General features: G+C 52.9%; 1 protein-coding gene across 2 annotated transcripts; it reads left to right on the top strand.

The window, feature by feature from the left end:
* The first annotated feature begins 2,922 nt into the window (after positions 1–2,922).
* TEF (TEF transcription factor, PAR bZIP family member) lies at positions 2,923–25,953 on the top strand. 2 transcript variants are annotated; one of them, XM_032645948.1, is made up of 4 exons: positions 2,923–3,069; positions 16,111–16,428; positions 21,014–21,234; positions 22,381–25,953. In XM_032645948.1, the coding sequence occupies exons 1-4, from the start codon at positions 2,967–2,969 to the stop codon at positions 22,594–22,596; spliced, it is 858 nt and encodes a 285-aa protein (XP_032501839.1). In that variant the 5' UTR covers positions 2,923–2,966; the 3' UTR covers positions 22,597–25,953. The 2 variants fall into 2 exon arrangements, with proteins under 2 accessions (XP_032501839.1, XP_032501838.1); XM_032645947.1 differs by lacking the exon at positions 2,923–3,069 and adding an exon at positions 12,155–12,855.
* The last annotated feature ends 330 nt before the right edge of the window (positions 25,954–26,283 follow it).

Below are 26,283 nucleotides of genomic sequence, written 5' to 3'. Positions count from 1 at the left end.
TACTGTTCTGCACCTTTCCTTTTCTCTCAAGTGTATTTCACACGTGCATCTCCACGCCCCGGTGTATCCTAGATACTTACGGTCAATGGCTTCATTCATCAAGGTGCCAGGTTGGCTTGAGCAGCCCGCAGTTATTGAATGTGGGCCCATTTCTGGTCTTTGGTCCTGTGATTAGGGGCTGCCATGAGCACCACCACTCCCGTGGCGCCGCAGCTCCTCCTCTCTGCCTCTGAGGAAGCTGCTTCTGAAAGGTGGGGTGACAGGCAGAGGTGGAGATGGGGGCAGCTCTGCATCTCTCTAGAGAAAGCCCCAGAGGCCTCTGCCGGAAACTGCATCCGCATATAGCCCCCACCAGGGGAGCCATCTACAGCAGACATTAGACCTCTGAGGCAGGAAACCCAAGGAGTACAGGCAATCCCAACATGCCTGCCATGCGGGCCCCTCCGGATGTCTCCAGGCTTGTTTGTGGCCGCCCCTCTCCCTATCTCTGCCCTCCCCAGCCGCTTGACCCAGCGTCCTGCTGATGTGGCCCCTGTATGAGCCATAGGTGATGCTGCCAGCTGGACACCCTAGCTGCAGAGTGCGGGGTGCCACGTGGGCTGACTTTCAGTGGCATGAAAATTCCCTGAGGCGAGGGACTTGCCTGGCCAGGTCTGTTATTTAGCTTTGAATTCCTTACAAGGTCTAGGCTGGTGCCAGGTATGCAGTGAGCAATCAGTCAGAGTCTTAGAGCCTTCGTACATTCATACGTTGGAAGGGGTCTGACAGGAACAAATCGAGAGTGAAATGTCATGCGGCAGGTGGGTGTATTTGAGACACATTGGGGACCTCCTGTTGCCTCTGAAATCGTGCTCTGTGGGCGCCTGCCCGCTCCACCTTTGGGGTAAGCCAGTCTCGAACACAAAAGTGTTTTGGGGCCAAGGAATGGTTAATGCACTGGCCCAGCCTCAGCCCCAGCCTGCGAGCCACAGGTCAACTTAAGACAGCCTGTGTGCCAGGTCCTCCGCACCTTTGCTGTCCCCCACTGCCAGGGCCCCCAGTTTCACAGAGGCAAAGGGCACTGGAAGGATAAATAAGAAATTAAATCCGTTATGAGGAAGGGGAACGAGGAGGAGGGACACGGACAGAAATGACATTTCTGAAGTATACCTTTATCAGGGACTTCCCTGGTGGCACACTGGTTAGGAATCCGCCTGCCAATGCAGGGGACAGGGGTTCGAGCCCTGGTTCGGGAAGATCCCACATGCCGCGGAGCAACTAAGCCCGTGCAACGCAACTACTGAGTCTGCGCTCTAAAACCCACGAGCCACAGCTACTGAGTCCTTGTGCTGCAACTACTGAAGCCCGTGCGCCTAGAGCCCGTGCTCCTCAACAAGAGAAGCCACTGCAATGAGAAGCCCACGCGCCACAACGAAGAGCAGCCCCCGCTCGCCGCAACTAGAGAAAGCCTCAGCAACAGAAAAAAAAACCAACGCAGCCAAAAATAACAAGTATACCTTTATCAAAAGTTTTGAGCTTTGAGCCATATACTGTTTTTTGTATTCAAAACTTGAAATTAATTTTTAATTAATTTGGGAAAAGAACATGGTTTGGGGAGGACTATTAGGGTGGCAAAGTGGGTAATTGGAGGATAAGCTGGGGCTTTTGGGAAGAGGAGAGGCTAGAGGGCGTCCTGAAGTATTTGCTGTTTGTGCAAAATGGAATTTTAGAAAGCGGGGAAAGACTACATAGAAATCAGCTGTGGTGCAGGAACCAAATTCTTACTGCATCCAACCTGGAGCGTCAGAGACAGAACCAGAGCTGAAAGGAACCTTGGAGGTCACAACATTCAGTGGTTTTGGAACTGAGACCCAGCAGCTTGTTCTAGATGCCACATCACTGCGTGGAGAGGTGGAGCCAATGCCCCCTCCCCCACCCCACCCCCAGCCCCAGCCGGCCAACGCAGGTGTTGGTCTTTGTGGAGGGCGACATACAGAACTTTGGCTTCAACCACACGTTCAAGTTAAGTGGCCTGGGGACCTCCGAGGCCAGTGTCCTGGTGAGAGGGCCAGGGAGGGGACTACAGCAAACAGCAAATTGCCACCAAGTTCCCCAGGCTGGGACACAGGCTGGGAAGCAGGACATCGTCCAGGACAAGCCTGAGCCCGGTTGACAGAGCTGTCCCCCTTCAGTGGTGCCTGCTCTGCCTGCCCTCCAGCACCTGTTCACTAGGCACCTGCCTCTTCTCCCCGTCCCCGAAGACCAAAGGAACCCCAGGCTGCAGGTTTGTCGCTCCCCTTAGAAGAGCAGGCTTCAGGCTCTGCAGATGGTGTAAAGCCCCAATTACGCATGCCACATGCACACCGTATGCCTGGGAGGGCACGTGTGCATGCATAGCATATGGACCAGCATCAAAACATGCCAACAACCCCTCGAGACTCACAAGCCCACAGGTAGGTGCGTGACGCCCACTCATGTGCCTGTGAGTGCCAACACAGTACATCCTTGTGCTGAGCTGCCTGCTGCCAGGGTCTCAGGGCCCAGCCCGGGCTGGCTTCCTCGGCAGGCCCTGCTCTCCGTGGGGCCCAGCCTCCAGGGCTCCTCTGCCCAGTGGGCCGGAGTGTGTAGTGCATGCCCACTGCTCTCACCTGGCAGGCCTGGTCCTGGCTCCCAGCCTGGGGGAGAACTTCCCTTTGCAAAGTTAGATAACACCGGGCTCTCTGTCAGAGGATTGGTGCTGTGTCTCCACGTGCTGAGGCTGGCGCAGGGCCAGGTCCGCCCTGCCAGGCAGCAGGAAGGGAAGGCCTGGCTGCAGCCGGAGCTGGCAGGTGGCCGAGCCGGGGGTGGACGGGCGGGCCGGGGCCCGTGCTGCCCATTGGCTGCCTCGGGCTCCCGCCCTGCCTGCCTCCAGAGCCTGTGGCTCCCCGGCCAGCTCCTGCCTCTCCAGCTGCTTCTAAACTCCCCCAGCAAGCACCCCCTGCCGGGCCATGTCGAGCTGCGACAGGATTGGAGTGGCCCCTGCCATGGACATGCCTGAGGTCCTCAAGTCCCTGCTGGAGCACTCTCTGCCTTGGCCAGAGAAGAGGACAGGTAGGAGAGGACGTGGTCTGTGATGGCTGGCTGCCCAGGTGCCCAAGGGGTGGAGGCTGCCGTAGGCACATTGGCCGGATAGGCATCTCCAGGCAAGGGAGGGTTCCCAGCAGCGGTCTGCCCTCGGCCTCTTCCTGGGCGAGGAAGGGCTGGGGTGCAGAGGGACACGGTAGGGAGTGGCACCGTCACTCAGGGACTGCCCCCAGGGCCTGCTAGCTTTGGGAAGCCGTGGCCAGCGTGTGGCCACTGACAGGTGCCGTGCTCACGCGGGACAAGGACAGGACCAGAGGGCCCTGCTGAGAGTACGCACTGGATGCTGACTGCTTATTAAGTTCCCTCCCTCTGCATGTTGGGGTGGCAGGGGGCTGGCAGAGACTGTAGATTCGGAGAGCCTCCCGTGTCTGGAGAAGAGGCTTTCCTTTGGGCGTCTGCTTCGGCTTCCGCTCGCTGGAGGGCTGAACCCGTGGATGGGCTGGAAGCTGTTATGTAACAGGACCACAGGCTGGAAGCCCCGGTTCCTAGGATACCACAGGCAAGCACGGGGCGAGGGAGCCGGCCGAGGGGCAGAGCGGGCAGCCAGCACCAGGTGTCTCCCGCATCCTGCCTGAGAGGCCCAGGGCCATGCGAACTTTGGGCGCCAGCCTGCTCAGGGGGCCCCCTCTTGCCAAATATTTCTCCAAATCGCTTCTGTTCGAAGATGTCAGGTCCTCATTGCTCAAACTGCACAGGTGCCTTTAAAGGAGCCCAGCTGCCCTCGGCTGCCAGAGTCTGACTTAGGAGTCCCGGGTGTCCCCTCAAGGGACCTTTCTCAGGCCTCTCCCTCACCTGCGTGCTGGCACCTGACACATCTCATCCCCAGGCAGCCCTGGCTGTCCCCACAGGACTTCCTTCCACGGAACCCTTAGGCCACTCCCAAACCGGAGGCCGAGGACACACACCACAGCCCCTGCCCTGACACACCTCGGGGAGCCAGGCTCAGGAAAGGAGGGCGGCAGGCTCCGTTCATGGAGACACAGCCCGAGGGAGGAAGGCGGCTCCTAGAGCTCGGGGCAGGGTTCCCCGTGGGCTCTCTCATCGAGCTCCAGGCCCCCCTCAGGCCTCACCTGTGGGCAGTCTGTGCCCTCCTGGCACTCAGGACCCCAGCTGCTCACCAGGAGAAGCCCATCACCTCGAAACTCTCAACTCAGCCTGGCCGATGAACCACAGCTGACTTTTTCTTGCCATCTCTGAACACCCTGTGTGGGTAGGTGAGGCTGGAAGTCCTTCCAAAAGCTGGAGGAATAGGGCTCCCTTCTTGGTCTGGGCACCCAGGGATGGTAGGGTGGCCCAGGTGGCCCAGTGCGGGCACAGGGAGCAGCTGGGCTGCCGGCAGGTCTGCACGGTCAGGTCCCGGCTGAGCAGGGAAGGGGTCTGGGGGGCAACTCAGGGCGCTGCTCCTCGGACCTGAATAACAAGGTCTATGAAGAGCAGCAGCAGCTGCTGGTCCCCGGCTCCCAGCTGGTCCCCAGAGCCCCGTGACAGCTGCAAAGTCCCCACTGCGCACCGTGGACGGCAAAGTCAGGGCCCAGCACGGAGGGGACTCGCCCAGGGTCTCAGGGAGAGCTCTGCTGAGAACTGGCGACCTCACAGAGGACAGTTGGTTTGGTACAGCTGAGTTGGTCCACGGGGGATGGACCAGAGTCTCAGGCCACCTCCTATTACTTCGCTACGTGGTGTCTCACTGAGAGTCAGAAGCATGAGACCCGGGCAGACTGACAGATGCCAATGGGTGGATGAAATAAGGGGACGAGGGTCGAAGAGTCAAGGGGATCAGTGAAACCCACAAAGACCTCGCTCTTATTACTGCCCCTAACCTGCCATCGCCACTTTCCAAAGCTCCCAGACTCTCCAAATCTTTCATAAAAATAAACGTATCCAGCTGAAGGCACTATACCTTGGTGAAGAGAGTGCACACACCATCACAACTAGGATTTCCAGTGGGCATGTAGCAAGCATAGTTGACCCTTGAACAACATGGGGGTCAGGGGCCCAACCCCCCTCACAGCTGAAAATCTGCGTATAACTTTATAGTCACCCCGTGGGTACATGTTTCCACATTCTTGGATTCAACCAACCACAGATCACATAGTACTGTACGTAGTTAGTGAAAAAATCCACGTGTAAGTGGACCCGCGCGGTTCAAACCCGTGTCGTTCAAGGGCTTCTCCCCCGCATGCATCCCTCACTCTGGCTTCAGACCCCCGGGAGGGGGGCAACAGAGGCGCTGGTTGCTCCTCGGGATTTCTCGCCCGGTGCTGTGGTGTGAGCGGCGCAGGTTTCTCCAGGGTGGGGGACGGAGACCTCTTTACAAAGTCCCCACTCTCCCCAGCCCGGTGACTGTGCTTCAGCTCACACGGGGGTCACGTGCAGAGCACACCTTGGGTCCAGCGGGAGGGGACGTCAGAGGGGAGCCGTGCAGAGGGTGAGAACATGCCCTCACGAGACTCTGCTCTCCCTGCAGCCTCTCCATTTTCTAAATCAAGGACGCTCCCTGAGCCCCGACCTCGGGGCCTCTCCCTTTTGCTGCCCCGGGCCTCCCACCCCAGCCTGTGTAGACTCCCCCCTTTCCTGGGTAAGCAGACTTCCTCCAACAGTGCTGACCAGGCTCGAGACTCCTCGGCTTCAGGCTACAGCCACCACCCGGTGGCCCCTCACTCTGAGCCACCCATTCAACCAACTTTCTTGTAGGCAGAGAAATCTACATCCAGCCAGAGAGTGGGTCTGTGTCCCGAGCTCTGACTCAGTTTCCCCTCTGCCTCTGGGCCCTGACCCCTAAGGACTGTTCTTCCTGTTTCCGCACCTGCCTTTTCTCCCAAGGATCCTCTTCCAAGAGGCCATTCTGTTCCAGGCTGCTTGCTCTCACACTTCCTTCTCCAGATTCTGGAAAGACCCTGCTTCTCTAAACCACACTGTTAGCTCTTTACAGCCTATCCTTTCCTCATTCCTTGGCTGTGTTCAGAGGCTGCCCCTCATCTTTCTGCCAACTTTGGTCACTCGGGCCTCCTTTTCAGGGAACCATGTAGCGTGAAAGCATACCAGAGGTTGAATAAGGCCATCACTTTCAGCTGAGCAGGCAGGTTCCCCGTGTCAGGAGCTCCTAACCAAAATCGCTGTGGGCCACCCAGCACGGTATCCTTGACATGCCTCTCTCCATCCCGAATCTGTGAGAAGAATACTTGCTTCACAGGTTTGTGGCCAGGATTAAGTGAGCTATCCCATGTGAGAGCGTTTGCAAACTGTGAAGTGCCACACTGTTTTCTCTGTGAAAGGCAAACGGCAGCTGGGTCTGGCATTATGCTCCTTCCACAGACATCACATTTGCAATCCGACCTTCACTCCCTCATTTCCACCCTCCTTTCCATGGATATTCTCCTTGAAAGAAGGGGACGTTGCAAGTTTGTGGGAGCATACTCAGGGCTGTCTCCTTGGAAACACGTGCTGAGGCTCCTGGGGGCATGGTGCCAACAGCCCCGCACCAAACAGGACAGGCCAGCTGAGCTGGCCAGAGAAAGGGCTGAATGATAACAGGCCAGATCTTAGTGGGACTCGCTGGGGCAGAGGCAGGGGTCTGGGTAGCCTCCTCTTGGGGAATTGAGGTGAACAGGCAAGAGAGTGGACTCAGTGCAGCCTGGGCTGTCCTGGGCTTGGCATCAGTAAAGTCCATGTGGTCGCCTCCACTCCCAGTCTTGGGGAACCAGAGCAAACCCGAGAAATCATGAAGTTTGCTTCCAGGGAAGAAGTGCGGGAAGGGACCTTCTTTGTACTGGATGTGTTAGTTCTAACCCTCGTTACCACCTCCTAAATGGCAAGGAAACACGCTCAGAGGAACTGGCTACCCTCGGGGCCAGCATGCAGGCCTGCCTCTTCTTCACCCCAGCGTCAGGGACTCATCCTTCTTCTCTACCTGTCCCCCAACCCCGTCCCATCCCCATCACCAATCAGGGAAACGTGAGAAACTCATTCTCACCGAGTGCCAGAGACTGACAGCAGTGTCCAGCAGTCCAGATGGCTTTTACACCTCAATGGGCCTGTCCCAAGGCTAGGTTGCTAAAGGAATGAATCCTGGTTCTAAAGGCCCCTGTTTCCCAGGTGTGTCCTGGGAACCGTGCTCAGTGCTTTTACATCTCCATCCGTGAAACGGCTTTGCAAGGGAGTTGTGATGATCCATTGTACAGATGAGGAGGCTAACGCTCAGCGATGGGAAGGCCACACAGTTGTCGAGGGGCTCCAACCCAGCTCGGCCGGCTTCCAGGCTCCTCCCTACCCACGGAATTCCCTGGGGTCTCTGGAACCAGGTCTCAGGGCAGTACCTCTCGAGTCATCCAAACATTCATCACGTTGAGTCCTTGCTACACTTGTGGCACAGCGACGAGTGACACAAACACTGCCCTTGTTCGCCTGCTGTTTGCATTCCAGCGGGGAGACAGAGAGTCAGCAATCAGGGAGGTCAGGGCCAGCCTCTCTGAGGGAGTGACATCTGAGCCAAGGCCTGGAGGGTGACGAAGAGCCAGGTACATCAAGAACTTTCAGGCTGAGGGAACAGCACCTGCAAAGGCCCTGTCCTGGGGCAAGAAAGATACATGTGTCTGAGGAATGAAAGGCCACTGTGGCTGCAGGAGGTGTTTTATTAAGTGGGAAGGAAGGAAGGGGTGAGGTTGGAGAGACCCGCAAGGGGGAGAGCCTGCAGGGCCTTGAAGGTCATAGAGAAGAGTGAGGCTATCACCTCCCTGCCTGCAAGGTCCGCCCCACACACGCACACACACACGCACACACACTATTCTTGGGGAAGTGGTAGCTTAGGAGGAACAGGGTGTTTCGAGGACAACCCAACGTGAAATTGTGGTAAGTGACAACCTCAGGTGAGCACTTGCTATGCTCCAAGTGCTAGTCTCAGCAGTGCGCCTGAATTGACTCCTTTACTTCTCAGGCTCAGAGGTTAAGTAACTCGCCCAAGGTCACACAGGAAGTAGTCAAAGCAGGAATCAGACCTAGATGTTCCAGCTCCAGAGCCCACACCCTACCACTGCACCAACACAGCCTCCACTGGAGGGCCCTTGGCTGTCAGGAAGTGGCTGTTGAGACGTGGCAGAGCCTGGAGGTGAGGGCTGCTCTCTGGAAATGGCTCTTGGGGCATTCCCTTCTACAGTCCAAACCTGGGCAGCGGACAAAATGCAAGCCGAACAGGAAACTGGTATTCTTGAGAGTATTGAAGAGATGGGCAAGAGTTAGCGAAGGGCCTCCACCTGCCACTTCTCCCCTAGGACACACTGAGACCGAGGTACAAACCACAACCCAGAACCATGCAGCCACAAGGTATGTGGGCTCGAAAGGCAGCAGTTGTGGGCAAGGCCAGTGGCGGGAGACTTGCCATAAAAACGGTTCATGTTTGTTATTCCAGGTTTGATTGTGAATCAAACACAATGACTGTTATTTCATGTTAATAACGTTCCAGATGTATATGACTTGGCTCTGAAAGGTTTTGTTAACCCTCCTACCAGCACCCACCACAGAGCGAGCCGACAAATACTTACTGAGTTACTACCCTGAACAAAGCTCTGTGCTCTCCTGCATTTGGTATCACACAGCACCCAGATCACTGGGCTTTGTTAGAGCTCAATGGAAGCCTTCTCACTGTCCTGCTCTTACAGACACCAGGCTCATGTCACATTGTGCAGTAAGTCAGAAGACGGAGTCGTACTGTCCTGTTAGATGCTGACTATGTGGCCAAAGAGATCATTATGTGGTATCTGGTCAAAGGCTCCCATGCTGGAGTTTTAGTTCCTCTGAACTTCAAATTTAAATAATCCAAGTTGGTATAGAGGCTTAATGAATGGCACCTGTTCTGCATATGCTCAACCAAATTAAATTTTTAACTTGGGTTGGTTAGCAAGTTTCTGGAACTCTAAAGAGTAGAATTTAAAGCCAGTCCAGCCCTGGAAAATGGATGTTTCACATCCTTTCTCTGCAGTAGCTTAGACTGAAGAACCCACTCACAGCCTTGTCCCCTCAGCCAAAATAATCGTACTCCTCACCCAACACAACCTGAATGAAGGGGAAGGGTGGAGGCCCATGCACTCCACGCCATTCGCTGTTCAGGCTGCCACTTGACATTGCTTCCCACACATAATCCTCATAACCACTCTATGAGGTAAGCAGAGCCATTTCCGTTTCCAAGAGAAAAGTAACTGAGACTTAGGCAGCAGAAGTCCCTAGCTCAAGGACAAGTGGCTGGACAGTGCTGTGGAGAGACTCTACCCAGGTCTGCGTCCCAACCCCACAAAGTCACTGCTGCCCCAGGACCACATTTCCCTCAAGAAGTTGCTGCATTGAAACCCTATTGCTATAAAATACTAAGGTATCACTTCATAGCTTTAAAGTCTTAACCATGTAATAATATGTTCTTTTTATAGAGTTTCTTTCTTTGCTGGGCTCACAAACACTATGGAAATTAGCTAATTACTTCTCACAACATTTATTCCTCCACTAAGAGAAGGGGCAAGGCTGTGCTGTTATTCCCACTTTACTGATAGGAGGGAGAGGTAGAGACAGGATGCTGTGGCTCTTCTCGGATCAGCCGGAGAATGAAGACAAGAACATAATGGCTCCCGCCTCCAGGATGGTGCTGTTGAGTGCTGCCAGTTGGCAGTGTAGCTCACCTCCCAGCTTGCAAGTAAGCATGAGAGAGAACATGTTTATAATGTTCCTGCCGTGGTGTTTGTGACACACCATTTACCCTGCGGTTGTCCAGGGGAAAAAAAATCCCTCTTTGGGGAGTGTCGGTACATGAACAGAGGACCAAATCAAAACTAAGTTTTAAGGCCCTAAGCTGCTTACTGAGCTTCTCACCAGTGCCACTCGCCTGTTAAATCAGTTGCTCCAGGACGGGTGATAAGCAGAGTAGGCATTATCCCTTTTGGACAACTGCAGCTTTAAAAAAAAAATCTAAATCTTTACTCCCTCTTACTACATACCACGTTTGTCATAAAACGAATGTTATAACCTTCCACTGTTATGTTACTACAAATCCTCCTCTAATATCTTGAGAAATTTTTTCTCTTCAATAATGTCACATTAGTCATGAAAATATACATTTAACTCTAATCCAGCAAGCTGCTCTGCGGCCAAACTAGCCATTTTTTTTTTTAAACTTCATACATTGTTTTAATCAATTTCCTCGGACCGTCCTTTGAATTTTGTTTCTAAAAACCTCTAGATCAGGGCTTCCCTGGTGGCGCGGTGGTTGAGAGTCCGCCTGCCGATGCAGGGGACACGGGTTCGTGTCCCGGTCCGGGAAGATCCCACATGCCGTGGAGCGGCTGGGCCCGTGAGCCATGGCCGCTGAGCCTGCGCGTCCGGAGCCTGTGCTCCGCAATGGGAGAGGTCACAACAGTGAGAGGCCCGTGTACCGCAAAAACAAAACAAAACAAAACAAAACAAAACAACAAAACCACTAGGTCAGTTTATCCTAAAGATATATTAGTTTAGCCACATACAGAATACCACTAACAACAACCCTGCAACACAACAAATGTTCTGTACACAAAAATTTAGCACTTTCACTAAACAGCGACATGGGCACCATACCTGCCTCTAGGATAACGGATACACCAAGCAGTGGATCTGTACCCATCAGTGGTAGTAAAGCTATGAAAACTACTGTTTGTGGCAGGGTTGCAATTGTACATTTTATACGAACTGGCTTAGGAAGCCTCACAAGGTCAATCCTGCCCTATCGCCGCCGTCCGACATATAAGGAAAGGTGGCCTGGAGAGATGAAGCAGTTGGCTGCAGGTATCAGAGTCAGAAAGTGACTGAAGTCTAGTTAGTGTGGCCATAAGAACTTGAATTTTGGAGTCAAGCTCCATCCCCTGGCCTCGACCACCACCCAGATTTTCTTCAAACCTCTTGATTTCCAGGCTTGCTCAGGGGCCCAGCCTCTTCTTCCTCCTCAACTCCCAGTTCTGATTGCATCAGCCTGACAACTTTCATCTAGCTGGGTGTTGCGGTCATGCACCTACCCTATGAACCAGGGACCAGGCCCTGCCATTCCCCAGCCTCGTTCGTGGAAGGCGGTAGTCACTGGCCGGTACAGGACAAGTAAGCCGAAGTCCCTGCCCTCTCAGGGAGGGAGAGTCTAGTTTTGTTTGGGTTCAAGGCAGGGTATGATCTGTGCTGTAAAGAGGTACAAAGTTCTGGGTGCCACTTAGGAGCAGCTTCCTATAAGGCCTCCACACTTGTGTACCCCCTCACGTTTTGTATTTTTAGGCGTTTCCTGAGGAACTCCCAGGGAGTATTTGTAAATATTTTGAGAAGAGGTAGTTGTCCCACAAAATGTGTAACCGGTACCCTGTGTAAAGGAATTTTGTTTTATTTTTTTCCCTAGGAAAAAGAAGGGAAGGTCCTAGAGAGGAACAGAATTTCAGAGCTGTTTAGGGCTTTAGAGATTATCTAGCCCAACCCCTAAATTTTATGGACGAAGAAACAGGCTCAAGTGAAGCAACTGGACTTTCCCAAGGTCACAAACTAGTAAGTGCGAGGACGGAAGCGTGTACTCTGGCTCTGGCTCAGGGCCGGGCTCTCTCTCTCCACCCGCGGCCTCAAGAATGCTCCCTCCACGCTAGTGTTTATCTGGCCGCCACGCCCGCACCAGAAACCCGGGATCAGTGAGGAACCTGACACCCCCTTCAGCAGCGGCCAAGCCTGCTCCGGCCGTCCCTACGGGAACATGTCGCCGTCCCCGGCCCTGCCCTCAGCCAACCTCTAGATCGCGGGGGAGGTAGGGTGAGGACTGGCCTCTGCGTCCCTGTCCCACGACCCTGGGCAGAGTCCCCGGAATAGAAACGCCCGCTGCGCCCCACCCCGCCCCGCCGCAGCCCCGCACGTGCTGCGCCTCGTGCACCGCCCCGGGCCCCGCCCCCGCCCTCCATTGGCTGTTCCGCGCCTTCCTTCTTCCCCCTCCCCACGAGACTGGACTCGGCTGCATCTCCACGTGACCCGCGCGGGGGGGGGGGGCTCTCTGATAGGCTCCCCCCGCTGGCATGGCTGCTCCCAGCCCCGCCTCCCTTCAGCGCGTCCAGAAGGTGGTGAGATTGGGATGCGAGGGAAGGGAGAGCGGTTACAGTGTTCCGAAAGAAGGGCAGGGGTTACGAAGAAGGAGGCGAAGGTGAAACCGCTGGTAGAAGGGAAGGGGCTGTCGCCGAAAAGGGCCTACGACCAAGACTCCAGCAGGCACCAATCAGGTGACAGAGAGGCGGACGGGGCGGGGCCTTCGGCCCTGCTCCTCACCTGGCCCCGCACGTGTCTCGTTTACCCGGGCGGCCTAACCAATTACGGCCCGGAAGGCTGAGCCTGCCCCTCCCGCGGGGCGGGCCAATCTAAGGCTGCCATCCGGGGAAGTTGGCCTGGCCTTATGAATAATTAATATGACAGAGCCTGTCCGCAGGCGGGGTAGGGATGGAGGGAGGCGGGGGTGCCGCTGGGCGCCTGCGCAATAGCTGCCCGTGTCGGCAGCTGCGGCGGGTTGCACGGCTCCGTCCCATCTCGGGGGGCGGGCGGGGGAGGCGAGGCGCGCGAGCAGAGCGCGGGGCACGATGTCCGACGCGGGCGGCGGAAAGAAGCCGCCTGTAGAGCCGCAGGCGGGGCCGGGCCCGGGGCCGGGGCGCGCAGCCGGGGAAAGGGGCCTGCCGGGCTCCTTCCCTCTGGTCCTGAAGAAGCTGATGGAGAACCCCCCGCGCGAGGCGCGCCTAGGTGAGGGGAGGGGGTCCGCGCGCGCCTGGGGGCGGGGTTTCTGCAGGGGCGGGGCCTTGTGAGGGCGGGGCCTCGGAGGTCGGAGGTCGGGGTGAAGTGGTCCAGCGGAGGGGGATGGGGTCAGGGATGGTGAGGGGCCCGGAGGGCGAGGCAAAGGGGGTGGGAAGAGAAGGTCGGGGACGAGTTGAGAGAGGTTGGGTCAGATGGGGGTTGGCGGGGAAGGGTCAGGAGGGAGATGGTAGAGTGGGGGTCGCAGTGAGGAGGTTCATTGGGGCGGCCGGGAGCGCGCGCGACGTGTAAGGTTTACTGAGGAGGCTGATGGGGGTCGCAGCAGCCCCTTAAACGAGGCTCCAGGGCGCCTTCTCTGGGGACGCCTGCATCAGAATCACTTGGGGGTGCTTGTTTAAAATGCCGATTTCTGGGCCCCACCCTTTACCCACCGACTCTGCGGCTCCTGGGACAGGAATCTGCATTTTAAGGAGAGCCACCTCCGTGATTCCAAAGTCCACTAAAGTTTGAGATGCCCTGATAGTGAATTGTCTTCGTATATGGCCGTCCCCCCTCCTGAGAGGAGGACCTGTCTTCATCCCTGCGTGTGAGTATCCCCAGGTACTAGGTACTCACTGGAGATTTTCTGGAAATGAGTTTCAGGGCTGCTGCTGAGGTGGGGGAGGGGTGTCAGGAGAAGGAATGGGAGGCGACTTCTGAGGGGGAGGTTGGGATGAGACAGGTATAGGGATGAGGGTTAGGACGAGGCCACTGAGGCCCTTCACCTGGTTGTTTGGGTCTGACCCTAGTCTTTGGGGCCACAGTGGCAGGGCTGAGCTTTGTCTTGTTTCCTAGGCCACAAGGGTCCCTGGGGCTTATATGGAAAGCAGGTTTGGCCTTGTTTTTTGGCCTGGGCACATGAGGTTCAGGGAGCAGCAGGAGTGCCACCTACAGTGGAGTTTTAGGTGCACTGAGGGAGGATTTCAATCTGAGAGATTTTAATTTCGTAGAACCACTGGTGTAGTTCAGGGATTTGGGAAAGAATGGGCCTTTTGTGAATTACCTGTCTGGGGGGATTAATTTTATTTTTTAAAATGCCATTTATCTTCCTTTCCTGGGTGTGTTCTCAGGCTCCCATCCCTATGGGTTGGGTTACCAATAGCTTCCACAACATCAGGTGAGGCCAGGCTCTCTTCTCCTGCTTCAGGACCTCATATGCACAGACCCTTTTGTTTGTTTTTAAGGCAATGCTTTGTTCCAAATCTGGGGCTGGGTTAAGCTGCCTCAGGACAGGTGTCCACATCTGTCAGGTTCTGTCAGATTACCAAATAATAACCATCCATCACAATAGTTCTACCTTACCTTTGCAGAATGCTCACAGAGCACTTCAGCATAATCTCTATTTAGTCTTCCACAGCCATCCAGTAGGGGATTACCCCACTTCTCAGATGGAGAAAGCTGACACTCAGAGAGGTGAGGATGTTTCCTCAAGGTCACGGAACTAGCCCTTACATGCTCTTTACTGTATCACTGGCAACCACTGATGATGTCAGTCCCTCTGACCTGAGTGAGGGGCCTAGTCCTTTATCATCTCTTACAATTAAAACTCCATCTTATAAAAACACTGATTAAAAATATGCTTAATTGCTTAGGCCAGACAAAACCTGGAACTCAGTGTTACTCGTCCTTTTAGTAGGGCTGTTTTTCTGTCTCCTCCCTTCTCCTGCCTCCTTTGATCCCCATGACCCCGCCCAACATGGATCTCAGTCATTTCTGAACAGAATGTAGAGTCAATATCCCAAGGAAGGAGACCAGGGAGGCCATCTGGCCCACCCAGCCCACCAAAGCTTGGCTCTCTTACTTCCCATTTGGTTTTAAACGAAAGCCTGGTACAGAAGGCAGTTGCAAGAATTCGAGTTAATTTGTATTAGAAGCCGTGACCAAATTCTGTTTGTCAAAACCTCCACCTTCTTAACTCACTGGGTGTGTCCATTTTTATTGGACCAACAGGCTGCTTTTTGGCTGTCTGTGGTCTAGGAGTCCGTGCATGACTGGTTCATTTCCAACATAATCATATTTGATTTCTCTTTTTCATTTCAGAATCCAGAATTCAAAGTTGTCTCCCTCAATTTGAAAACCTATTATGAACTTGTCATGATTTTATCTCCCACTTCTCTGATTAGCCTCCCTGTCACTTTGATTTCCTTCCAACCTTGTCACATTTTTCTTTTGCCTTTTTTCTTAATTTACCCTTTCTTGGATATCCAATCCACGTGTATAACTTTTGGGCTGAAACAATTAGGTGGGATCGCATCCCCACTGATTGATCAGTTTTGCTTTGAATGGGAGCACGCTTTCTTCTACAGCTCCACCCCTCTCTTCCCTCCCAGAAAACCTGCCTTAAGTCTTCTCTGCTTATTCAGGGATAGAAGTCTCTTGAAATGGTTGCTCTGAAAAAGGTCCTGAAAAGACAGCTCCAGGCCCTCTCTTTTTGAGAAACCTGAAGGGAGTCTGTTTACAAACCCAGCCTTCTTCATTCATTATACACATCTTCCTATGGCTCACTGTCTGCCTGCTCCTGTATTGGTCCCCGAGATCTAGAAATGAATCAGACACAATCCCTGCCCTGAACAAGCTCACGGTAATAATGAATGCCTGCTATGTGCCAGGAGCTCTACAAGACACTTTCAGATGTTACCTCTGATCTTCACCAAAGAGGCAGCTTTTTCCTTATATACAGTGGAGGACACTGAGGCTGGGAGAGGTTGAGTAACATGGCTAAAGTCACACATCACTGCAGTAGGTGGCAGAGCTGGGATTCAAGCCCCGGGCTGGGTTGCTGTGGAGAAGCGCAGCTGGAGGGGACAGGACAGGAGAACACAAAAGTTCTTGGCCTGAGGAATCAGCCCTTTCCTAAGATATCAGGAAGGGTCAGAAACTCCATTTCCTCCCTGTAGCCTCTCTCCAGCAGATGGTAATCCCACAGCCCATTCTGAATTAACCCTGGGGATACATCAGGCCTCAGAGCTTATGGAGAGCATCCTAGGAAACCCAGGCACGGATGAGGGTCTGCTGCCACCTCTAAAGGAGACCGTTGCTCCTGGTTCAAGCACCAGGTTATAACTGGAGAATAGAATGGGCTCTTGACATTCATGGATGGATCAGGACTCCGAGAGAGGTGGGTCCACCCTGTGAGGCTCACTGCTCGCCTCCTGGGATTGAGTTACCCTCTTGAGTGATGTCTCATCACAGATTTTGTGTCTGCAGATAAGGAAAAGGGGAAGGAAAAGCTGGAGGAAGACGAGGCTGCAGCAGCCAGCACCATGGCCGTCTCTGCCTCCCTCATGCCACCCATCTGGGACAAGACCATCCCATATGATGGCGAGTCTTTCCACCTGGAGTACATGGACCTGGATGAGTTCCTGCTGGAGAATGGCATCCCTGCCAGCCCCACCCACCTGGCCCAGAACCTGCTGCTGCCTGTGGCTGAGCTAGAAGGGAAGGAGTCGGCCAGCTCCTCCACGGCGTCCCCACCATCCTCCTCCACCGCTGTCTTTCAGCCCTCGGAAACCGTGTCTAGCACAGGTTGGTGATGGGCCTTCGGGCAGGGCCACCTGCCGCATCCAAGGAAATCTGCTTCCCGCTGAGGGCTGCTTGTGTCCACGCACCTAGTGAGCCCCTCCTCTCAGGGGAGGTCCCAGTGGGCCTACAGGGAGCAGAAACCCTGTGCTCCTCACCCTTCAGGACAGCCCCCCAAGGCTGGACATGAAAACAGCAGTCCCCTCGGCAGCAGCCGGAGCCTTTCTGTTGGTTGTTTGCCGCAGCTGGTTAGCCCGGTGGAGCGAGCCCTCCCAGCCAGAGGCTTCACAGGATAGAAATCCCTTCTGCATCCTCGGTGCTGCTCTTTACCCCCACGCGCACCTCGCCACAGATGACTAGGAAGCTCAGGCGACACTAATAATAACAACAACGACAGCTAACATTTATAATGTTTAGCACTTACTCTGTGCCAGGCATTAACATAATCCTCACGAAAACCCCCTTGTGAGACTGATACTGTTATCCTCATTTTATAGGTGAGGAGACTGAGAAGTTAGGTAACTTGCTCAAGGTAACACAGCTGGTAGGAAGTGGAGGCAGCATTGAACCCAGGATGTTTGGCTGTTTAGCCAGGTTCTGCTCAGGCACTGGCATGAAGAAGGCATTTCTGCTGCCAGGACAGATATCGTCTTTGGGATTCCTCCCACATCCTTGTGTCCTTTTTCTGTTTTACCTCTGGAGATCAGTTGGTTGGTTTTCATGCCCCTGGGTCACGAACCCACCAGAGGAGGCATGGCCCCTGTTTCAGGGGCTCTGCAAAGCTTTCTGCAGGCTCAGTTCGAGGCGTATAGGCAGATGTCTCCCAGGAATGACCCCAGGAACTGGTGTGGAACCCAGGGAACCTGCACCCAAGGAATTGTCACGCTCAATTTTTTTTTCTTTTTCTTTTGGAAAAACGTTCAAATACAAAAGTAAAGGGCTGCTATAATGAACCTCCAGTAACCATCACTCAGCTTCTATGATAATTAACTTGTAATCTATCTTGTTTTCTATAACTTCTTCCATTCCCTTAACCTGATTATTTTCATTCAAATCCTAGGTATTGTATCATTTCATCGATAGATATTTCAATATATATTTAAACGATAAGGGCTCTTTTAAAAAACAGAACAAAAATACCAATTTAACATCTGAAGTTGACAATACATCCATCAGCACTCAAATTTCCAAAAAGTTGTCTCATAAGTGTTATTGCTTTACAGTTCCTTTGAATCAGGAGCCAAACAAGACCCACATGTTTCAGTTAGTTATGTTTCTTAAATCTCTTGTAATCTATGGGGTCCCCTCTCCTTTTTATTTCTTTGCAATTTATTTGTTGAAGAAGCTGAATTGTTTGTCCTGTAAAGTATTGCACATGCTAGATTTTTCTGACTGTATCTCTGTACTGCCTTTTAACATGTTCCTCTGCCCCTCATTTCTTTCCTGTAAACTGTTCAGCTTGAGAGGCTTCAGCTGATTCCAGCCAAATTTTTGTTTGAAGGCAGCGCTTTTTTCAAAAAAATTACTTATTTAATTTTATTTTTTTAATTTTTGGCTGCATTGGGTCTTTGTACGTGGGCTTTCTCTAGTTGCAGCGAGCAGGGGCTTCTCTTGTTCTCTTGTTGCGGAGCACGGGCTCTAGGTGCTCAGGCTTCAGTAGTTGAAGCACGTAGGTGCAGTAGTTGTGGCTTGTGGGCTCCCGAGCACAGGCTCAGTAGTTGTGGCATAAAGGCTTAGTTGCTTCGCGGTATGTGCGATCTTCCCAGACCAGGGATCAAACCCGTGTCGCCTGCATTGGCAGGTGGATTCTTAACCACTGCGCCACCAGGGAGGTCCCTGAAGGCAGCTCATTTTTGTGCTGGTCAGGTTGTCCTGCAAGGCCGGTTCCATGTGTGGGTAGGGGACAGAGCTGGAAATGAGCCCTCTTCTTACACCTTAGACCACCTAGGTGACATTTGCCTTTGATTTTGTTTTTAAGTAAACCTTCTTAATGAAGTACGGCATCCAGAAATGCCAGTATCATAAGTATACCACTCAGTTAATCTTCACAGAGTGAACCCACCTGTGTAACTACCACCCAGATCAGGATAGAGAACACTGTTGGGATCCCCAAAGTGCCTTGGGACCCCTCTCGGTCCTTACTCCCCAGAGGTAGTCTCTATCCTTATTTCCATCACCAAAGATTCATTTTGCTTATAGTCGAATGTTCTGTAAATGAAACTGTATATTATGTTCCCTTCTTTTTTTCAACAATCATAAGTCAATTACATTTATACTCTCACATTTATAGCATCCTGTAACTAGCCTTACAGTAACATATAAATCATGTGGACATCAGTAACTAACAAAATAGATTTACAGAACATACTTATGGAAAATTCCTGTGACAGAGAGAAAAGCCACGATACAGATGAAGTAAGAGTTGTACACATGGTAGAAATGAAAGAGTTCATTTTTCAGTTCCTTCTATAGAAAAGACATAAGTAGTACGTATTCTTTTGTGCCTAGCTTCTTTCCTCAGCTCCGTTTGTGAAAATCATCCATGTTGTTGCCTGCCTGTAGCAGAACTTCGTTCATTTTCATTGGTGAATGGTACTCCATTGCTGTATTGTATGACTGCACCAGTTTATCCACTCTTCAGCTATGGGCACATGAGATGTTTCTAGTTTGGGATTGTGCACAGCACTGCCTTGAACATTTGCGTGTGAGTCTTTGGTAAATACCTGTATGCATTTCTGTCGGGCATTTACCAAGGAATAGAGCAGCTGGGTCATCAGACACTTACTCAATCAGCATTTGTAGATGTTGCCAAATAGTGTACAAAATGGCTGTAGCCATGTGTACTTCCACCAGCAGGACAGGGGAGGTCTAGTTGCCAGCCTTGGGTGCCTTGACTGTTGTTTATTCCTATAGTTACCACATTGGTCCCTGGTCATTCACTCCTCTGACACTCATCCTTGTTTGTAATTAACCCCTTTGATAGGATACAGTTAGTTTATATGCATGATCCAGTTAAAACCTAAGTCTGATCATGTCACACCTCTGCTCAGAACCCTCCAATGACTTCTTTCAACTCAGGGTGAAAGTCAAAATCAGTGGCCCTATTGACACTTGGACCAGATAATTTTTTTGTTGGGGTTGGGGAGGGACTGTCCTGTGCACTGTGGGATGTTTAGCAGCATCCTTGGCTTCTACCCACTAGATGCCAGTAGAACATACCCCCCCATCCTAACATGGTCACATATCCCCTGCAGAACAAAATCGTCCCCTATTGAGAACCACTGCTTTATAGGGATTAAAGGCCCCATGTTTTCTGTTCTGGGCCTTTCCGGTTACTCCTGCCTCTCATCCACCCACTGCAGCCACAATGGTCTCCTTTGCTCTTCCTTGACTATCCCAGTGCTTGCCTGTGCACAGACCATGCACCTGGTGTTCACTCTCTGAAATGTTCTTCTCTCAAATATCCACATGGCATCTGACAGTTTTATATAGATACTTGTAATTTATCTTGTGTAATGTTGGCCTTCCCCACTAGAATAACATTCCATGAAGGCAAGGACTTTTACTTGTTTTGTTCACTGCTTTGTCTTTGGCATGACAGTTCCTGGCATATAGTAGGTGTTCAATAAGTATCTGTGGACTGAATAATTATTTTGTGTACTCCTATCAGTAGCATTGAACAAGTAGGCCAAAGGCGTAGATTTTTTAAATAAATTATCTCTAATAACACATAACCTTTGAACAGGTTTTTTTGTGTGTTTGTTTGTTTGCTTTGGCCACTCCACACAGCTTATGGGATCTTAGTTCGCCATCCAGGGATCGAACCCGCGCCCCATGCAGCGGAAGCGTGGAGTCCCAACCACTGGACCGCCAGGGGATTCTCCCTAACACATAACCTTTGACTTCTGAAAGTTCCTTAAATCCAATGTCCACTATAAAGCCACAGCCGGGTAGGGCGGTGAAGAACAAGGATTCAGAGTCAGCCAGACCCAGACTTAAGTTTTAGTTCAGTCATTTACCATCCATGTGATCCTGGGAAAACCATGTCATTGCTTTGAGCCTTAGTTTCCTCATCTGTAAAATAAGGTTAACACCCATCTCCCTTTCAGAGTTGTTATAAGACTAAATGAGCACAGCCACTGATTTGTCTCACGGGATTCAGAAATGGAAGCCATTTCGTTATTCAGTCTGTGTCCCTAACCCATCACAGTTCCTGGTGAGATTCAGCTGTTTCTCATTACTTGAGAACTTGAAACCACAGGAAGTTAAGGGGGTATGATGATTTAATGTTTTGCTTAACATTTCTGGGGGGAAAAAACAATCGGAAAATTTTGTCTTTTTCGAGGGCCTCTGTTTCCTTTTGAGCATTTTGTTCCTAAAGGGAAGAATTCTTTCCATGTTTGTGTTGTTGAATTGAATCACATATGCCAATCTGGCTTCGGGGCTGGTGCTGCGGTAGTTTTTCTTCCCTCCAAGCGGCAATGGCTTGTGCAACCTTGAGATTCAAGCAGGTGTCTGGGTGTGTGACGTGTGTCTTGGCTGTCCAGTGAGTCTAGACTGTTTCAGGACCACCTGCCTCTGTGTCTTTCAGAATCCTCCCTGGAAAAGGAGAGGGAGACACCCAGTCCCATCGACCCCAACTGCGTGGAGGTGGATGTGAACTTCAATCCCGACCCTGCCGACCTGGTCCTCTCCAGTGTGCCGGGTGGGGAGCTGTTCAACCCTCGGAAGCACAAGTTTGCAGAGGAGGACCTGAAGCCCCAGCCCATGATCAAAAAGGCCAAGAAGGTCTTTGTCCCCGATGAGCAGAAGGTAACCTGGTGTATCCACTGTAGTGAAGGTACAGTGTTGGTTCAGAAGCCAAGGGGCTGTGCTTCTTCACATTCGATTTCATCTAGAGCACCCTCCCTCCTGTGGACACATTTAGGAAGGCTGAGTTCAGAGCTTAGAGCCACATCCTGCAGCAGCTCAGAGAAAGAAAGGGAGTTGGGTGGCATTTGGCCCCAGCGTGACTCCCTGCAGCTTCTCTCTTTCCTTTCTGGCAGCCAGCTGTGCTGATGCTCTCACTTCCCTGGCTTCAACCCAGCCTTCGGGCAAGAGCTCACTAGGCCACAGAAACTGGGGTTGAACAAGCCCTCACTTTGAAGGACAGAGGATGGTTGTGTATTGCCATCCCATGGATTAGCAAGCAGCCTTCAAGCTGGTGGTTTTGTAGGAACTGGGAGGGGGGAGAGAGGAGGATTCTGCAGTTTTTCCCTTCCCTCTGATGAAAAACTCGTAAGAAGGACTTTTCTTGTAAGCTTTGGAGTCAGGCAGACCTCAGGTTCCTCATCTGTAAAGTAGGAATAACCATACCTGCCTCTTGAGATATTTCTGAGGCTTTAATAAAAACAACAATAAATACAGTAAACCTTACTGTAGGCCAGGCAGTGGTAGGCCAAGCACCTTGTACATATTAACTCATCTTATCCTCAAGCAACTCTAAGAGGTCATTACTGTAATTGTCCCCTGTTGTAAAGATGAGGGGCACGAGATATTGAGAGGTTAAGGAACTCGCACGGTTCCACTGCTAGAAAGTGGCAGAACCAAGATGTGAACTCAGGGGACTGGACTCAGAGTGCCCACCCTTAGCCACAGCCAGAGTGCCTAAGTGAGGCAAGAGTATAGGCAGTGCTTTATGTTGGAGCAGCACAGAGCAGGCCACCAGTAGGTGGAGCGCCCTTCCTTCCACCACAGATCCCACCAAAGGCTTGCATTCTCATCCCGCCTCCCTGGGAAAGGGCGGGGCCCCTCGGTGTCCCGGGGCACATGCAGCTCCTTCCCCGGGGTCCCAGCTCTCATTCTGGCTGGACCACGTGGGTTATAAGAGGAATCGGGTGTGTGCAGTGCTGGCAGGAGGGGAAGGTTGGGTTCCCTCATGGGAAAGAGGAGAGACCCACAGAGGACCCTTCCTGACAGGACGAAAAGTACTGGACGAGACGCAAGAAGAACAATGTGGCGGCCAAGCGGTCTCGGGACGCCCGGCGCCTGAAGGAGAACCAGATCACCATCCGGGCGGCCTTCCTGGAGAAGGAGAACACAGCCCTGCGGACGGAGGTGGCGGAGCTGCGCAAGGAGGTTGGCAAGTGCAAGACCATCGTGTCCAAGTACGAGACCAAGTACGGGCCCTTGTAACCCGTGCCCCCACCCGGGCACGCTGCCTCACCTCAGACCTCTGCCTGGGACCCCTGAAACCCACCCATGCGTGGAGACTTATGACTCGTCGTGGGCGCATGGCAGTGCACCTGCCCCAGGAGCCTTCACGTTCAAGCTTCATTATCACATGGCCAGCACGGCGACTTCCCTGGGGGCCAGCCTCCTCCCTGGCGGGATGCGAGAGAATCTATGAGGTGGTGACTCAGCCTTAGTCTCTGTTCTTGGCTGTCTCACCGGAAGGGGACCTCTGGAGCATGGGCTCTTCTTTTCCAGGGTACCCAGGCTTCCCTGACTCTCCCTGCTTCTCCAGCCTGGGCCGTCCTGGCCTGTCTCTGCAGAATGAGTCATGATGGCTGTCGCCCTTACATCTTCTCAGGTAGCAGGGCGCATTTCCAGGCAGGGAGGGTCTGTTGTCCTCCCCAGAAAGTCTTAGAGAAAAACATCCGTTCCCATCTTCCTCAAAGGTAAAAAGACATGCCAGCTCCTCTGTAGTGTCCACGTGGGTGCCAGGCCGCAGCGGCTGGGTGTCTGCACAGCCTGGGACAGGCTTTGCGTCTGGGCCTGCAACAGAAGTGCACCCAACCATTCCTGGCTCCCTCACCCCTTTTCTCTGTGGCTCCGAGGCCTGGAAGGAGGAGGCCCTGGTGAGGGGTTCCCTCTGCGTTCCATCCGCCGTTGGTTGGGGAGAGACTCCCAGGGTGGTGGTCTCTGAGCCTTGGTCGCCGTGCATATCTCCTCTTCTGCAGGTCACTTGTGGAGGCCGCCTGAGTCAAATTTGTCCCACCAGACTGGGCCTCTGGGCCTGCTGTTTCTTTTCATCCAGTGACCAAGCTCAGATCTTGGATTTAAAAGAAAAAGTCTCCTCGTCTAGGAAGCTTAACTTCCTGGAGCTGGGATGCACCTTCTGCATGGTGTTCAGAAAACCGGTCTCCACAGCCCCTCACGCTGTAGGTGGGGAGCTGGGGCATGTTTCTCGAGAAGCTCCCACTCTTTCTTGCTCTGCTTTCCCGTGTGGGCCAGGCCCGAGTCCACTGTCCCTGAAAAGCAGAAGAGGGCTTCCCAGTTCTGGCTTCAGGATCCACCCCGTGCGAGCGGCCTGGAGGGCGTCACCAGGCAGGACACCTGGTCACCTGGTCACAGCACAACTCTTTTGGAACAGCAGGCTCTTGGGACATTTACATAGGCTAGAGCCCCCTCGATCTGGGTCCCAGGAGACAGCCACCCATGCAAGCCTGGCTGTGGTGTGGTGCAGAGGGGCCCACCTCCCAGCTGCTCCTTTCTCTTGTGTCCAGCTGGACTCGTCCTTTGGCTCTGCCCAAGAGATTAATTACGGAGATCCGTGGAAGCATCTGCTCGCTGCGGTCAGCTGGGGCACCCAGAGATGGGTGTATTTATTTGCTCAGGGCAGGCAGCCTGTGGTAAGGAGGGGTCAGAGGTAATGGGCACACTTTGTCACATTCATCACTGGCTTTATTTAAAGTGGTGGCTTGGAGTCCTGGGCCTTGACCCCTAAAGACTTTTCATAACAGATGTTAAGAGCAGGGGAAGCCATCCACTGGCCGTGGACCACACCCCAGGGGAACGCCACGGCCCTCCAGGGACCTGCACACCCGTCTCTCCAGGGGACTTGACAAGGGTCCCTGAGGCCAAGGGATGTCAGCGCCCTCCCTGCAGGCCCCTGACTTTTACTTTGTGGTTCTATGAAAACCATGTTCACACTTTTCACTCTATTGTAACCACAACAGGGCAGTTGCATCCGGCATGTCAGTGTCCTGCCCTGGGCAGCTCGCCCGCCCAGGCACACTCCCTCTGGTCTGGCCACCCACCAAGAGGGCACTTCTCATTTTTGTTATTGGTAGAAGAGCCACCAGCTTAAAAGCTCTTCATTTTCTTTGGCCAGAAGTGTATGGTTTGTGTTTTTTTTCAGTTTTTTTCCCTAAGGGATGGACATTTAGTCTCCGGGTGGTGTCCACTTTCCGACCCCAGCGGGTGAGATGATGACCTGATGTCTCTTCTCTTTGTCCCACCTTCTGCCTGGCCAGTGCCCTCCCCTTTTACACCCCACCCCCCCCCCCCCCCGCCCCGCTGCCAGCCAGTGGGTGTCTGGTTCTCTCCTTACTTGGGAAGAGTGTGGTGCTGGCTTCTTTTAGAAGAGCCCCTTTGAGCCAGGAGCCTGGCAGGGACAGGAAGGAGATATCTGTGGAGGTTGACATTTTGGGGAAAAGGGTGCTCAGGTAAGCGTGTCTTCTTCCCAGGCTTAAGAATCAAGCCCTTGCAGGAGGAGAGGGTGGTGCCTACTCAGTTTCCATTGTGGAGTTGGGAGTCTCCTTGACTCCCCGCTGGACCCTCTCTGTCTCGGGGCTGACAGCCAAAGACTGAGGCACCTATGCTCAGATCTTTGACATCCTCTAAAAAGCACTGGAGACTAGAGACGCCAGTGTAAATGGCTTTCTATGGGCTTGCAGTGGGCTGGGAAGTGCCATCCCTACTTAAACACCCTGTCTTCAGCCTCATTGCAACCTCAGAACAGACAAATCATGAATGAATGAGCTAGAATCTTGCAAGAATATGCATATAATAAATGTATATCTAGATAGAGAAATATATATATTCAGAGAGAGAGAGAGAGAGCTTTCACAATGGCCAGCAGCCTTGTGGAGGACCTGGGTAATTCTTACCCTTGGCCAAAGGAAAGGGTTTGCCTGCCTGGGTCCTGAGGTTGCGGAAGGCACGTAGTAGTGAACCTTGACTCGGTAAGCATCACCCTGGTGAGGGGACCTGCTGTGGCCCTGGCAGGCAGCTCCTGCTTGAGGTGGGGTGGCAGGCATGGGGGCCGGCAGAAAAGGGCCCCTTCATGCTGTGTAGCTCTCCATCCAGGGCCCTGGGAGCAAAGGGCTGAAAGGCCCTGTTTTTCATGGCAAAGCCCCACCCCAGAGCTCCTTTAACATCTGTTAATTAAGTGCAATAAATTTTTCTAGAAAATGGCAAAGATGACTTCCAGGTGGATATTGCTGTCTTACAGTGTTGGGGATGCCAGAACACCACTTGGTTTTATTTTTCTAAGTGCATGTGACGTGACAGAGTGTGTGGGGCTCTGCATCCTTCCCTGGGAGCTGGCATTCCAGCAGGCCTCTCTCTCCTTTACCTTTGCTGGGGAAGGAGGCAAGGCGCAAACCCTTCTTCCCAGCCGGTGAGGGCAGAGGCAGAGCGTAGCCCACTGGCCTTATGTGCGTGTGTGCGTGCGAGTGTGCCGCTGCCGGTGGGCCGGAGTGATGTGGCGGGAGGGAAGCGGGGAATGTATCCTTTTCAAACGAAATTAAATATTTTGAGATGAGAGTTGTGGGGCTGTCTTTTCTCTCCTCCCCACTTCAAGGCCAAGTCACCTAACCACGCTGTGCCTCAGTTTCCTCGTCTGTCAGCTAGAAGTAATTTCTGCTCCCTAACCTCACAGTTTACTCAGGAAGGACAAGTATCAGGCCCCAAGCAGTTAGAACAAATAAAAGTGCGGCACAGCTGGTAGAAATACAGGGAACTGCTCGTGAAAAGTGTCTGCAAACAGGGAACCCTCAGTGGCAACATGGAAAAGGGGCTGGTGGTGGGATTCTAGAGCTTTTCCTTTTGCCAAATTTTGTCTACAGCCATGAGACCATCACAATTAAGACAAGG

The sequence above is a fragment of the Phocoena sinus genome, chromosome 10 (genome assembly GCF_008692025.1).
Source record: "Phocoena sinus isolate mPhoSin1 chromosome 10, mPhoSin1.pri, whole genome shotgun sequence".
NCBI lineage: Eukaryota > Metazoa > Chordata > Mammalia > Artiodactyla > Phocoenidae > Phocoena > Phocoena sinus.
This window is presented reverse-complemented; position numbering and strand designations above follow the sequence as displayed.